The 14,769-nt window shown below is 42.5% G+C and overlaps 1 protein-coding gene across 6 annotated transcripts in view; it reads right to left on the minus strand.

Annotated features, from left to right (window-relative positions):
* The window catches only part of TMCC1 (transmembrane and coiled-coil domain family 1), a 109,367-nt gene that overhangs the window by 36,049 nt on the left and 58,549 nt on the right, over positions 1-14,769 (minus strand). Inside the window, exon 1 of one of the 6 annotated variants that reach the window (XM_069866045.1) lies at positions 2,886-3,036. The exons of the other annotated variants lie outside the window; for them this stretch is intronic. Coding sequence (XP_069722146.1) covers positions 2,886-2,915 — 30 coding nt within the window. The 5' untranslated portion in view covers positions 2,916-3,036. Of the gene's footprint in view, positions 1-2,885; positions 3,037-14,769 lie in introns of those variants that run through there. 6 annotated transcript variants of the gene reach the window in all.

Here is a 14,769-nt window from a genome sequence, read left to right on the forward strand (position 1 = left end):
TCTTCCAGAATCTCTCTTATGTAGTGTTAGCCTTGAGAGCACCTCTACCTTCACTCTTACAATCAAAAATCAGGGGAAATACGCCTTGAACCTACTGTATCACATCCTCGATAACAGGCTTCATCCTCGGCTCAGTTTCGCTCCTTCTGAAAGCTTGACCTGCACTCTGCTTCCTCTCTGATCTTCTGCGCTTCTGTTGATTTGCTAAACCCCAGTTCTGAATACGAGAGTGTATCCTCAGCCCAACAACCAGCCCCTGGGAAGCAGAACCACCCTGAATGCTCCAAGTGCTTCTGCTACCTCAGCCCAAATCCCATGCCCACCGACTCGAGCCCTCCTCCAACAGGCATCCTCTTCTGCTTCCTTTTCTCCAGCCATGTGCTCCAGTCACTCACCTTTGGGTTAATATCAGTTCTTTTCTCCCAGATTTCAACCCTCTATTGTGAAGGCGTGCTTATTAGGGCTTTTCTGCCTCTGGAGCTTCCCTCCTGCCCTCTCATTGTTTTAAGACTGTTATGGTGTTTTCCTTGTGGGTTTGGGGTTTTTTCTTTTGGTTTTGTTCTGGGTTTTTGTTTGTTTGTTTTTTTAAGCTTTCACTTGGATTATGATCATCTCCGAAGATGGTTCACAGTACATGGAAATCTGACTAGCAATTAAATTGTTCAGGATATAACCCTAGTTCTGTAGCAAAATGAACCGCTGTTTACCCTCTCTCTTTTAACAGTGATCTTGCCTGAGTTAATGATAACAATGAAGCTTCCTACTGATAATACCCTGCTCATTTAATAGCTTGGTTAATGTGAGGAAGCTACAGCATCCTGAATAGCAATGACAATGGTGGCCCTGGTGAAAGTAGAATGTCAAAGCAGTATTAAAAAAAAGGAAAAAAAAAAAAACAACAAACACCAGAAAAAAAACCCCACAGAAGAAAATAAACCCAGAAAAACCCAAACACCCACTATTCTATTTGTTTTACAAAAAAAGAAATCCCCACAACTCAAAATAGTTTTCAATAACAAATACGTAATTCTTCCTTGCAAACAACCTCCAAAAAAGTTTTTTAAACATGCAGCCCTGTGCTGGTTTTTTCCAATGCCAGCTCACTATAAATGAACACACATAACATGGCTTTTCTGCTACCAAAACTCTTTCCCTCAACTCGCATTTCCTTAAACTGAGGGAATATGAATAGCAGAAAATCTGATCTTTCCTGGCTTTGCTGGAGAAGTACTGAAGACCCAGAAAATTGCAGCTAGACTGACAACACAAGAAAGCTGAATTTTTAACCTCCAAAGTATCAGTCATTGAGAAGGAATAAATACCAGTAAAAAAGCTGAAAACAGATTGACTAAAAATATTTTCTCCTTTTAAATAGATCAGTCATCACTTATCTTTTGTACTGGTTCTCCAGACATCTTAGCCTAGCTTTGATAATGTCTCATATGAAAAAAATATAACCCCCCCCTTCCTTGTAAGTGGCAAAAAAGCAAAACTCATAGAAGCTAAGTTTGCTTTCTACTCTCAGCTCACCTTTAAATTCTGTCAGCGGCTCTGCATGCTGGTCTGGCCGCTCAGCAGAGCTCCGCAAAAGAAAAAGGCTCCCCAAATAAAAAGAAAATAGTTTGAATGCATTTAGTATTTTCACTTTTCTTTGTCCCAACAATGCAGCTCTGTCCTCTGGGAACCAGCGTACGCGGGCCAAACACAGCATGTCATTCTCCCGTTTTCAGCCCTACGGAGCGCGATTGACTTGCAGCCGCTGCCCCAGCTCTCCGGGAACGCGCAACAGCCCTGGCTGACCTGATGTAACCTCGGCGAAAGGTCCCTCACCCCACCGAACAGCAGATCCCAAAGCGAAGTGGAACCCGCTTCCAACAAAGCCTCCATTCACAAGACAGAGCACAAGGCAGAAAGGTAGCCAGGCACAGCACCACAGTGAGAGCAGGGAGATAAAAATCAGTGCTAATGCTACCAGCAGTCCAAGGATTGATGAAATTTCCTCTCGATCGAGGGAAGGAAACAGCTATAGGCTCACCATTGTTTTCTTACTGAAGCAGCCAATTTTAAAGTCAACCAAAATATTACTAGTGAAAGTAGGATATGCAGGCAGACTTTAAAAAAAGTGCATTTCTGTCTTAAGGAACAGGGAGCTTCCTAGAATTGCCTTACTGTCCTAAGAAGATACGATCATTAAATGCTAAAGAGATTATGAACAATATTAAAAGTTGATATCAGCCATATTTCCTCTGCTGTTCATGTTCCTCGCTGTTCACTACATCTGTACGTGGCACCTTCAGACAAATTCTATGCTGTTTGGGACACATTCCAGAACACTGTGGAGGACTATCATGAAGAAGCCTGACCTCAAAGCTCCCTGGAAGAAATCACTTACCGTAACTGGAGAAGCTCTAACCATAAGCCCAAAAGACACAGAGTTCTGCTATTTTCTAATCACAAAACCATTCAAAACACAGATTCCTCACATTCACAGGAAATCTCCCAAAGCAAAATCTATCCCCTCCCAACAAGAATGGATCAAACAAATAACAAACAGCACCTCAGCAGTGCAAGCAGTTTTTCTTCTGCTAACATTGAGCCTGAGCTGAGCCACAAACATCGCTTACTACAGAGCAATAGGAGAGAAAAAATATCTAATCCAGTCTCATGAGAGGATAGACAGAAGATACTTGATTTCACCCCTTCGGCGTTGCCATACGCAGCAGCTCACAGACAGATTTTTAAAAAGCAAACTCCAGCAGTAGCAGTTAACAAAATCGCTGAGTCTGGGCATTCACTGGCGACCCAGGTCCCTGCCTAGCAAATCAGCTGCATTCACAACCCTAATACTGCTGACATCTGAGAAAGGAGAAAGCCACAAGACGTACGGTTTCAGAGGCAGGCAGCAAGCCCTCCATGCTGGGAGCGCAGTGAGGGAAACACACAGTCTAAGCCCAGCGCCCCTCCGCCAGCCAAACATGCTGTGCCGCAGTTACGTTAGCAGAGACCAGCTCCAGCCCTGTCAGGCTGAGTTCTGCCCTCACAAAGCAGGACCTTGTAATACGAAGCACTAGTACCCTGGGTGTCTTGGCAGAAGCCCCGAATGCATGTTTGAAAAAGCAACTGCAGCTCTCAACAAGCGAGGCATGAATGCACTGCAGAAGTTACCCAATCTGCTAAAAATACTTCATCGCTGACCCCGTTGGGAACACATCTGAAGTGAGAGTCTTGTTTTCTGGAGAATAATAAAACCAAAAAGCAAAACATCTGCTGGCAATGGTCTTGGAAGTTTATTTAAAAAAAAAAAAAACAAAGCCCCAACATGGTCTCAAACTGAAAAACATGTCACATTTTCTTCCAACAGGAAGACTGCTGGGGTGAATGACACTTTACACCTCTTCTAGAGCTCTGGGCAAGGTGTAATACCAAAATCTCTTTCTCTGCACCCTGCTACAGGAGTTGCTCAGACTCCTATTATAAGTGAAGGAGCTAAGTGCACACAAGTTCCAAACCTGCCCTGCTGTAGATGGCGCAGAAGCCTTGTGCATCACGCTGTCCCAGGTGAGACAAATGAAACATCTGGCTGGGGCCCCTGTGCAGCTTTAGGTTGCCCAACTGCAGTGAGAAAATCCAGAGAAAGGTCAGAGCTGCGGGGAAACATGACTAAAAGACACAATGCATCTGGTCTGACCCTCCCTGGAGGGACTGACAGAGAGCTGCTTCTGAGAAGCAGGTAGGGAGCCTTCCTCCTGCCCTCCTCCAAGCGCAAATCCACCAGGCACCGTGAGCAGAATGGATCCCGAGCAATTCTGACTGTGTGACGAGCCCTCTGGGGAAGACACATCAAGACAAGGCTTTTATTTTATGCTTTCAATAAGCATAGCAAGCATACCCTGTATGTTTTGGGAAACTGCTGGTGGTGAGACAATTTATTCCTCTGGGGAAGGAGAAGCGAGATAAGTTCCTTCATAGCCTACTGCTTTGCAGTCAGACAACTGTGCGTGCCATCTACTCATAACAGATCTATCCTTAAAAAGCAAGTTATTTTTAAGATGTTAATTTATTCACCAGGCATGTTTTCACAGGGATTATGTTCTGTTAATTGCTAATCAGCCTGGTTGTCTGCACCATATTCATTCAAAGAAAGCAGAGGTGGATGCTAAGCCTAAGATGCACTATACTGCATGTTTCCCTTGTAGTTTTTTCGGTCACAAATACTGAAAACCTACATAAGTACATTCTCTGGATTTGGAATAACTCCCTTCTTAGTAGTAGCCTGACAAGTTTACAATGACCCTGTCGACTGCTACCTTACTAGGGTTTACAGCTTTGGAAGCAAATGCATTTCAGTGAGCACACCTTTTGCTCTCACAGTCGCCCCTGACAACTGATTGGTAACCATGATCAGCTTTTTAATGAGAGCCCTGACTCATCTTACCACTCAGCAAGTGTATAGGTAGCTTTAGGACTGGGAAGCTCTAAATCCACACAGAGGGTGTGAACATTTGTGGAAGCCACCGTAGTGGAGAGATTGTTGATAATCCTATAATGCTCCAGAATGATCAGGTTATTCCTTTCCCTCCCACTGCTTTAAGCCTTTATACTGCTAAACGCTTGCAAACCAAGTTCTTTCTTGTGCCCACCTCTTTTTGTATTTTTAAAGAAAAATTAGAAAAATTCAGATGTCTCAGTCTAGGCCAATTTTCTAAAAAATTGTATGTTCTAAAAAATTCATAACAATGAATTAAAGAAACTATGGTCTAACTCAAGTTGGTACATTTCTAGGTCTTACTGTAATAATACATCTATCCCAACATACATTAATTAATTTTGACTCTCAAATTTACTGCACAGGCTCTGCCCACTGTTTAGTGTTGATGACAACTTGTATGTATGATAAGGTCCCACCTGGGTCACAAAAAGCCCACAGAGGTAAGGTCACCTCTCCAAACCATGGTGTTTACAGCTGCACAGAGTCATGCCAGGCCACTACTGGCTTGACCGGAAAACCAGTCACCACTCAGCAGCACCACATGCTTCTAAAGCCCTGCTGGAGTCCGTGACTGCTCCACATGCACACAAACACCTTTGGCACATGCTGCTCTGAACGGCTTTGGAGCTGCATGGCAGTACCATGAACAGAACATCAACAAACCTTGAACTAGTGCTAAAGGAAAATTTGTTACTATGGAAATTAGCTCAGAGAAATTCTTAGGCTTCCATTACTCTTAGTCAATAGCTTAGAATCCAAATGGCAAAGGCAGCACCTCCCTCAGCTGACAGATGCACGTTCCCTCCAGGCAGCATCTGGCTGTGCCGGCCCCAGCTCCGTCACACCATCTCGATCACAGCTGTTTCTGGAGCTGCTCACTGACCTTTCAGCAAAATCACCCCAGATAACTGAACAGTTACAGCAAATTATTTTTCATCAACCCAGCTTATTTGGAGTAATGTTTGGCAGTTAAAACAGGCCAGCTGAAGTCACAGAGCAAATTCCACCAAATGCACAACCTTCATTTTCCAGCTGTACCACCTTCGGCACCCACACTCAAGCTAAGTGGCAATGGACTGATGAGCAGGGCTCCCAGTCCTGCCTTCTCCTTGTGCCAACTCTGACTGCTTAACGACCTTCCCCATTCAAAAACAATAAAAATTTTCTGAAAGTACCTAGTTGTTTTCTGCTTCCTCACTGGAGTTTTTGCATGTTTGATGAAAACTCTCACTGACTGGCGGAACACAGCATAGCTTTGTTGTAAGACAGCAAAGATTACCCACAGAAGATCACACACAAACTTTACCCAAGGGACAGTCAAAAGTAGTGCATGAAAATACCCTCTCAGAAGCAACTCTGCTGAATAATTGCAAGAGAGTGTCTCACATTGTTAAAAATAGAACTAATTTCTGCATTGGCAGATGGAGTTTCAGTCAAAATATCCACTGAGCCACTCGAATAATTAAGTGTTGCTTCTCCATGGCATAACAAAGCATCTAGTGCAATTTACTGCCCTCTCTATAAAATGTGATATAAATACTGTTTGCTAATTTTTCAGCAATGAAATTAGCACTGTGCAGCCACCCTTTAGCTGAAATGCTACTGTGGCTGCCAAGACATCAGCACCATTCTCTACTCACAAGCTATTTAATGTTTCAGGTAATTACCTCCTGGAACAGAGCAGTCATTTAATCTAGAAATCAGGTTTACTCAGAAGGAAGCCGAAGAAACTCTACACTGGTAATCCTTAGTAACCTGGAACACGTGGCTGGACAGAGTAGCTGATGAACTGTAAGGTTGGTGGTTTTTTTTTTAAATGTATATATAGTTTTAAAAGAGCTACGAATAAAATGCCATCCTCACGGTAACACAGACCCTGCATATGCCACAAATGGCTGGTATTTCACAGAATCAAGTTGAGTTTTTCTTTTCAAATCTTAGCATTTTATCTTCATTTAGACAATCTTTAAGAAATTGTCTTTCACACACTAACGGGAACATACTACAAGAAGTAGTGAGGGGTCAGGTACTCTTACTGCAGGCTTCCAGGAGGAAGAGCTATATACGGTTTCTAGGAACAGCATCACAATTACACACTTCTTCATTTAAAGTAGTTCCTCCTACTTGCTTGCTACCTCAGTAACCATTTTCAGTCTGTGAGGGCACAAAGGGCTCCGCATCTTCCTTATCAACCCACGTTATCATCAAAATTCTGTTCCTCAAAGTCTCAGTCCAACAGGACTCCTGAATTATGGCATTAAATCAAACGCAATTTTCAAAGAAAGTTTAAATAAGTCCTAAAAGGAAAGCAAATATCTTAAAACCAAAAAACCTACCACACACATTTTTTTTTACTGCAAGGGAGATGAAACACTGCAGTAGGGTTGGCAGACTGGAGTCAGTAAAAACCCAACCTGCTTTAGCTGCCCTGGCCTTAAGTATGGGGGTTGGAATAGAAAACCTCCAGAAGTCCCTCCCAGCTTCAGTGGTTCTGTCATTCTCCAACTTTTGGCAGGCCTTTTAAATTCTTCAGCATACACAACTTTGGATCTACAGCCAACTGGTCATAATTTATCAAGAATGAATTACGCTGACCTCACAAGTGGACTAAGAATTGTCCATTTGGTGAACTGTGACAAGAATTCAGGGATGATATTTAGAAACTAGAGAACAGCCTGAACAATCAGGTTTAATGCACCACAGTCAGCAAAAGGCAAGCATGCTAAATAAAGCACTGGTACTGTAAAGCTGCACAAATTTCACTGATTGTTCATCATATGCCAGATTGATCAGAGCTTCTCGGCTTCTACACCTACGCTGCTTGCGAGCAGATGAGCTGGCACTTTGGTCCATCTTTTCCCTGCAGTTTTCCTCCAGGCTCACTAACTGGTCTCATACTCTCCATCCCACACCGGCAGGAGAGGTGTTTCCTTCTAAATCCAAGCAACCAGGGTCTGTTGGAATAAGCATTCAGCTGCAGGCTGTCCTACCCCAGCAGGGAAAGCCAAGCCCCCCAAGCCCTGCCAGGGCGCATGATCTCTTTGGTAATCCAATCCTGTACAGCTGTCAGCAAGAACCTGATCCCAGCTCCGCAAGCATCAACACCGCAGGGCCAATTATACAAGCAACTCAGCAAACAATATGGACACAGACGATCAACATCAGCAAAAAGAGGACTTGCACACCAGCCTGTCCACAGTAACTGAATGCAAAACCTTCTTCAGTTGAAAGCACTGAGACCAGCATTAAAATTTATCCCTTCCATTACTCTGTTTTCACCAATACAGACATTTAACCCAGCTTACATAGAAAGTTAAAAAAAAATAAACCAGCCCATGCCAGCTAGCAATTCAACCGCTAACCTGAGCAACAGCAACAGTCCACCCAGGAGAATGCAAGTACATCTAATCTGGAAGAACTACTGTGAAAGAAACACAGCAGAATAAATTACCTTAATTCATACCAAACTTACTTCACACTTCAAAGTTAGTATAATCATTTCACTCACTTGCGTGAAGCTTTCTCACCAAGGCAAATTTGTGTGGGCTTCTACTTCCACTGCACGTAATCACAGTGTGCAGTGCAGGCACAGACACTGCCAGGAAGAGAGCGCACAGCTCCATGTACCAAAGTACCTAAAAGGATGGATTATTTTAGAAATTGAATGCCAGATTAGTAAATCTTCCAAAGCTACCACAGCAGAATTTGGAGTCTTTCCCTAAATAAAGGCAGAAGATGACAAATATTACTAGATGCAAGCCTGCTCTGCTGAGACCAGAACAGTAGAACTTACAAGTTCTTCCCCCTCACTTTGCTAATGAGTCCAATTTTGAACTCTTTAATTTTAAAATCTTTCTATTTAAACATTACAGAGAAGCTTCATTACTGACTAATTAGAAACTGACAGAACTGAAGGTTTGGGTTGATTCCTTCCCCCCATTTAACTGGAAGATGAAACAGCTACATAAATGGCACAAGGCATTGTTAAATGTGTAACCAAACAGCACCAGGAAAGAAACCATCCCTCAAAATACTGCTATGGAAGAAAGAAAACAGGAAGGGTGTTTGGGCTGGAGAAGATGAAAAAAAAATAAGTAACTACAGTTCTCCAAAACACACTGAGAGGCTCATCTATCCAGTTAAACCTTCCTCTGGAAGGCAGCTGAGCCCAACAGCTACAGAGGAAAACACCAAAACTGGGAGTGAAAGGAAGGAGACTGCATGCCAAAGATACAAAAGCACATAATTGCGGTGGATAATTAAGAATTCTTATTTAGTCTCTCTCCCCCACTCATCCAGTGTTTTTCAGTGACCGAGGCATGAGGGAGGGACTGCTGCCAGCTCAGCTGATGATGCAATTCCATTGCCATCACTAAAGGATCTACAGCGCAGAAGGGCTGAGCAGTAACAGGACCCGTTCCAAGACAAGGCTGCAAACAGCTCCTTCCCCAAGAGTAAAGTGCATTCTTCAGGTGCAAATTTACACACATTGAGATCATTTCTCAATACAGTAAAGAGAAACAAATACTGCAGAAAATAAGTTGTACCATGAACCTATAAGAGCAGGATCACTGGAGAAAGGCAATGCCAGGGGAATGCCTGCAAACGGCTGCCCTCTGGCTTTCATATTCACACTACGGACCTACAATAATTCCACCCATTTGAACATGTGATTTTTTTTTTTCCTACTCAATAGACATTTATTTTGCCAGACAAGAAGATTCTTAAAGAATACAAAGTTTCACAAGTGGGATAAATATCTGACTAATCTCCAGTGACATCTGCATCGAGGTCCAGTTTCTACATTTCTGAGCAGCAGCAGCACCAAGTTCTCTATTTCCTGAGGAGATGAGAGGATTTATACACCTGTAATCCAGGTTCCATGTTTCAGATACACAAAAGAAAATCTCCTATACAGACAATCACTTCATATTTACCATTTTTGGGAGCCCCCATTTGTACTTTTGCTAGGTTTGGATTGTTTAATACTAAAAATATTCAAAGAGGAGGCCATATTTTTGCATACACATCAGTAAAGTGCAATGCACATTGAATTTTATTAATATTAAGCAAGATAATATGAAACATAGCACAGTCCTGAACTCCAAACATCTAACAAAACACTTAGGTCTAGGCTTGTGTAAAAGGACCCTCTCTGAATATTCACAATCATCCTGTCTCCATTAATACAGATGGACAATAAAATCACCAGTATAAACCAACAATAAAACGCTACAGTTGACCTACTGTCCTTCACAGTTCACCACGGAAATTACTCCTACACAGTCAGTGAACACTTTCTCATGATACTTTACATAAGGTGACTCTGGAAAAATATGTACAAATTAAGGAATTAGCGAAGAATTAGAAAAGATCAACAAACTTCAATGTCTTTGAGAAAATTTGCAAAGGAAGAATGAGTATCCCTCCAACACAGACCAGACCTATAGCCACACTCTTTACGTAGGTAGGATTTCTTTTTAAAGCATGCTTATATTATGTTCAGTGTGGAAAACAGCTAAATGATAGCTGATGATTTCTGAAACCAAAAACCTGCACCAACCAGCTTTCTATTTTTGCCAGCAGACCACAAGGTAGTCATTTGTTTTGACAGACCTGTAACATTGAAGCCACAAAGTTCCAGCAGTGTCCAAGTCCCTCCCCAGTCCTGCAAGCTTTCAATATTGCCCTGGAGAAAGAACATGTTCTCAGGGACTCTGGATCTAGCTATGAATAAACGGCAGATGCAGTCACATTATGTGAACTGTGACTGAACTGCAGCGGTCAACAAGAGCTCCTTACCTGGCCTTTTTAGACAAAATTATTTCAAATGTAAAATGGCACAACGAATTCTTTGCATAGTCTTCTTCATCTCTACGCTTAGCACAAACGAACCAGCTCCAAAGCCTATTATGTACATATGATATAAATCACTGCCTATTAATAAATGATCAACATTTTGATAGTAATCGCACACTAATTTAAAGAAGCAATTTTTTTTAAAGATTCCTGTAAGGTCAGTTTGGCTGGTCATGCAAACCACGAACATAACCCGCTGCCCTTTTAGCAACGCCCTGCAAGTGAGAAATGTCACACGTAGCAGTGCACTTTTTATTTCCTCAGCCTCCTAAGTAGCCACCACAACTCATTTTTTTAAGGTGGTGTTTCAGAAAGCTGCAACTTAAGTGGTGCTCCCAGTCTCTTCCTCCACGCACACTATCTTCCACATGTTCCTGCCATTCTCTCCTGGCATGTTGTGCTGGCTCCAGTGGCCAATCCAAGAGAAAACTCTCTTCCCTTCGCCTCCCTTCTCAGCGTGGTTTGTCATATGATAAACCAGCTGAACTGGCTCCCAAAGCTGCACAATCACCAGATCCAACCCAAGAGCAGCCGTAGCAGCACACGTGCATAAGTGGGAAGAAGGGCTCTGCTCCTGTGAGTGGCAAAGAATCCTGTGCTCAGGCTGGCTCCAGTAAGGTGAGGCACCCTAAGATCCTGCATAACAATTTCTTCAGTTCAAGCTGAAATGCATCACGAATTTGTGGTTTGGGCCAAGCCCACGTGTTTTCCAGTTTCCTAGAAAACTGAAAGCATGAACAGATGACAAAACATGATCCTGTGACCTCGTATGAGCACTCTATGAGATAACAATGAAAGCTTTTTACAAAGTTTGGAATGAGCATCAGGCATTAATGTGCACACATGCATGCTGAGCCCAGCTCCTCACCAGCTCCTGTTACACCTGAAGCGGCACAGGGTAGCACCGCACAGGAGCAAAAGGCCCCTGGGCATAACACCGAAATTCCTCAAAGGCCAGTAAGGGAGGTCTGTGAGTTTTAAGAGGAGGAACCCAGAGCGCAGTGGAGTAACGTGTTGTTCTGTGCTACCTCCTGCCTGGAAGTGCATTTGGCCCGAACCTCAGGATTTTCAGAGAGCAGCAGCACCCTTCAGAAATGGAATTTGTGCAGAACGCAAGAATGCTGGTAAAAGTGAGGAGAGTTGTGAGCAGGGACAGAGGTGTGGCGCGCACCCAGACAGGAAAATGCTGGTGCAGCTGCAGATACCTCAATTTTTCTAAATTTGTCTACATAGCATAATAAAGACAGGATATCTAGCTTTACTCAAAACTGGTTTGATATGAAGTCAGTGTGTGCTAGCATGGACCTCTTTATGCTCTTTACAAAGCACGGCAGTCCATTTATCAGCTCTCTCTGCTACAGGCTAGGCTACTTAAAATCCTATCTTCTTTTTGGTGGGCAGAAAAGCTCAAAGAATTTCAGTAGAAACGCTGACTCTACATATCCGTTACTTTCAAATTACAGTAAATTAGCTCTGGCTCCCATGATTTCATACTGCTTCCAACAGCCAAAGAGTTTGCATACCAAAATACAGAGAGGATGTTCCTTGAAATTTATGTTCCGTTACTCCAAGCATCAAGAATCATTAAAAAACTGGGCTCAAGCATGCATTTGGTTACATTAAAAATCAAAGTGATTTAAATCTTTAAGCCCATTATTATTTCTCCCCTTCCAACTATGTTCCTTGTTTGGTTTTTAAACAGGATACGTCCAACCACAATTAACTTTCAGCAGAGAGATAAAGAAACAGAAAGAGAGAAACAGAGCAAAGTATACTGCAGAGCAGGAAGAAAACCACTGCCCTTACCTAGCAGAAAGGCATACCAATGCAGTAAGGCATTTTCTTGAAGCTATAATAGTGAGTGGAACTGTCAATGTACAGGTGGGTATCGTGGCCTCATTCTTCCCTGCTAAAAAAGTACTTTAATGTTATTTATAGGTTAAAAGGAAGAAAAGGAAAAGTCCTATATCTGAATGTCACTGTACTCCCACAATGCAGATACAGATCACGTGTGACCCATGTAAGAGCTTTTCTGTTTCAAAGTTCTGGGCTGCTTCAATTGGCTGCATTAATGCAAACAGCTATAGTGAAGATGATTTGCCTGTTTGTGGATTACAGCCACAGTCATTGAAAAATCATAAATAGTCCCTTCAAAGAGAAGACTGCTTTAGAAGTTACTGGCAAAGAAGGTGCAGACAAAGAACATTTGAGAGTGTGTTTAACAGTCAAGGTACAGCTGCAGAAAAGGCTTTTAACACAAAACATCAAGTAATTTTTTTCTTTACCATTGGAAACGTGAAGGGGGGATGTCGATACTTATCTGAATGTTATAAATACAAAGCCTTGCTAAGACTACGTCTGAGCTCACAATCCCATGAGTGCGCGAAAGCAAGGGCATCCAATACAGAGCTTCTTAGCTGGATACTGTTTGGAAGAAAGAGAAGCAGCAGCAGGGAAGGATGCATCTCCCACAGCGGAGTCAGTTGATTTCAGAGGCAGCAATACTGAAGCCCAACAACTTGAAGCCATCTGCTCAAGGTCACAAAGATGGAGAAGTACAGAACCCATGAGCTGCAGTTCCATGGTTCATAGCTTCAATTGAATCTGTGATTGCCCAGAGACTCTAATCACTGACCTCCAACAACTCTGTGGCAGTTCTAGTTTGTTCAGGACATGAATGAAAGAATGATAAAATGGTTTTGCCATGGGCAGGGACATTTCCCACTGGATCAGGCTGCTCAAAGCCCCATCCAATCTGTCCTTGAACACCTCCAGGGATGGAGAATCCATGACTTCTCTGGGCAACCCTGGCCAGTGCCTCACTACTCTCACAGAAAAAACAATTCTTCCTAATATCTAATCTAAATCTCCCCTCCTTCAGCTTAAAATCATTCCCCCTCATCCTATTCCCTGCACTCCCTGATAAGGAGCCCCTCCTCAGCTTTCTCTAGCCCACTTTAAGACTGGAAGGTCTCCCCGGAGCCTTGTCTTCTCTAGACTAAATAAGCCCAACTCTCTCAGCCTGCTCTTGCATAAGCAGACACCGTACTTGACTACATACTATCTGTTTACATCGTATTTCTGCTAGATGCCTCCAGAGTTCCTTATCAAGCTATTTATTTTGCTTTCCCTCCTCTTCTGCAACTGCACACAATTTTAATGCTGGCTGTAATATCAGTTATCCATTGTCACCTAGGGAAGACGGGGGCATTTATTCTATAAGGCTTCTGATAATTAAGAACACCCACAGAACTCTTTATTGAAATTAAGATTTCCAAAACTATCACCAAGAAAAACAAAGAGAAAAGCCCCTGCTAGCTTCTAAATCAAAACAGAAGAGAAATGTACAGACAGGAAATTACCATGCACAGAATATTAGCCACTCTGCATCTTCATTGGATGCATCCGATTAAAACACACTTAATGTATTTAATTTTCTATTTCCACGTAACCAAATCAGCTCATGGTACTAGATGACCTCTCTGCTTTCTAATACCTTTTCATACCTTTTTTTGTACAAGTCTGAACAGTGCCCAGGTTGCAAAACATTTCCAGCTCCCTGGGAACCGGGCCTCTTTTGAATAAATGACCTGACAGGTAAAAAGGCTTGTGGTTTTTCAACAACTGCTTGAACAATAAGAGATCCAGTCAGGATGTTTAATACAGCACAGAGTAAGATTTTCAACACAGTAATACCTCCTAAGGATTTTAAACTGTCAAAACGTATAGCAAGCTTTCTTCCTAGCCTTGAAGAGTTTAAGCATGTTTAAATTATTTCTTAAAGAAACTGTGTGGATCTAAAGGACTACTGTATTCAACATACCTGTATGAGAAAACACTCTAATAAGAATTGGTGTCTCACAGTGAGAAACTGGGTTAAAGCATCTAATGCTGAAAAGAGCAGCATTTCATTTTCCCCCTGTCTGACTGAAGCAGAGTACTCAATAATTCATAGCCTGCTCTGCTCAAGCTCCAGCACAGGTGCTCAAAAGTCAAACCGCAGTGAAGCTACCTGCAATGTGCCTGATCATCATAGGGGAAACACGTGGAAGAGACGTGCAGTCTGTTTCTATAGGTTTTTTCTATTGATGACAATGCTAAATTGAAAAGGAGCCCCTCCTTGAATAGTCTTTTGCATTAAGATTCCAACAGTTTCAGAAAAAGCTGAGGGGGAGGAAGAGATGTGGGTGTTAAGGCAAAAAGTGACTGACTGAACTATGAAAGCATGGCTGTGTGATAGACTCGCACTCCCTCTTATCAGAAGGAAATTCATTAAGCTGAGCAATCCAGAAAGTTTGTTACAAGCAGTACCACAGTAAGTTCGTAGTCAGCAATTACTTCCAAGAATGAAGGCTTTTTATTCCCTCTCTCTTGTGTCAGTAAGGTGGCTCTGAGGAGGACCTCCCTCATGAAGAAGTAGC

The sequence above is a fragment of the Phaenicophaeus curvirostris genome, chromosome 11 (assembly GCF_032191515.1).
Source record: "Phaenicophaeus curvirostris isolate KB17595 chromosome 11, BPBGC_Pcur_1.0, whole genome shotgun sequence".
NCBI lineage: Eukaryota > Metazoa > Chordata > Aves > Cuculiformes > Cuculidae > Phaenicophaeus > Phaenicophaeus curvirostris.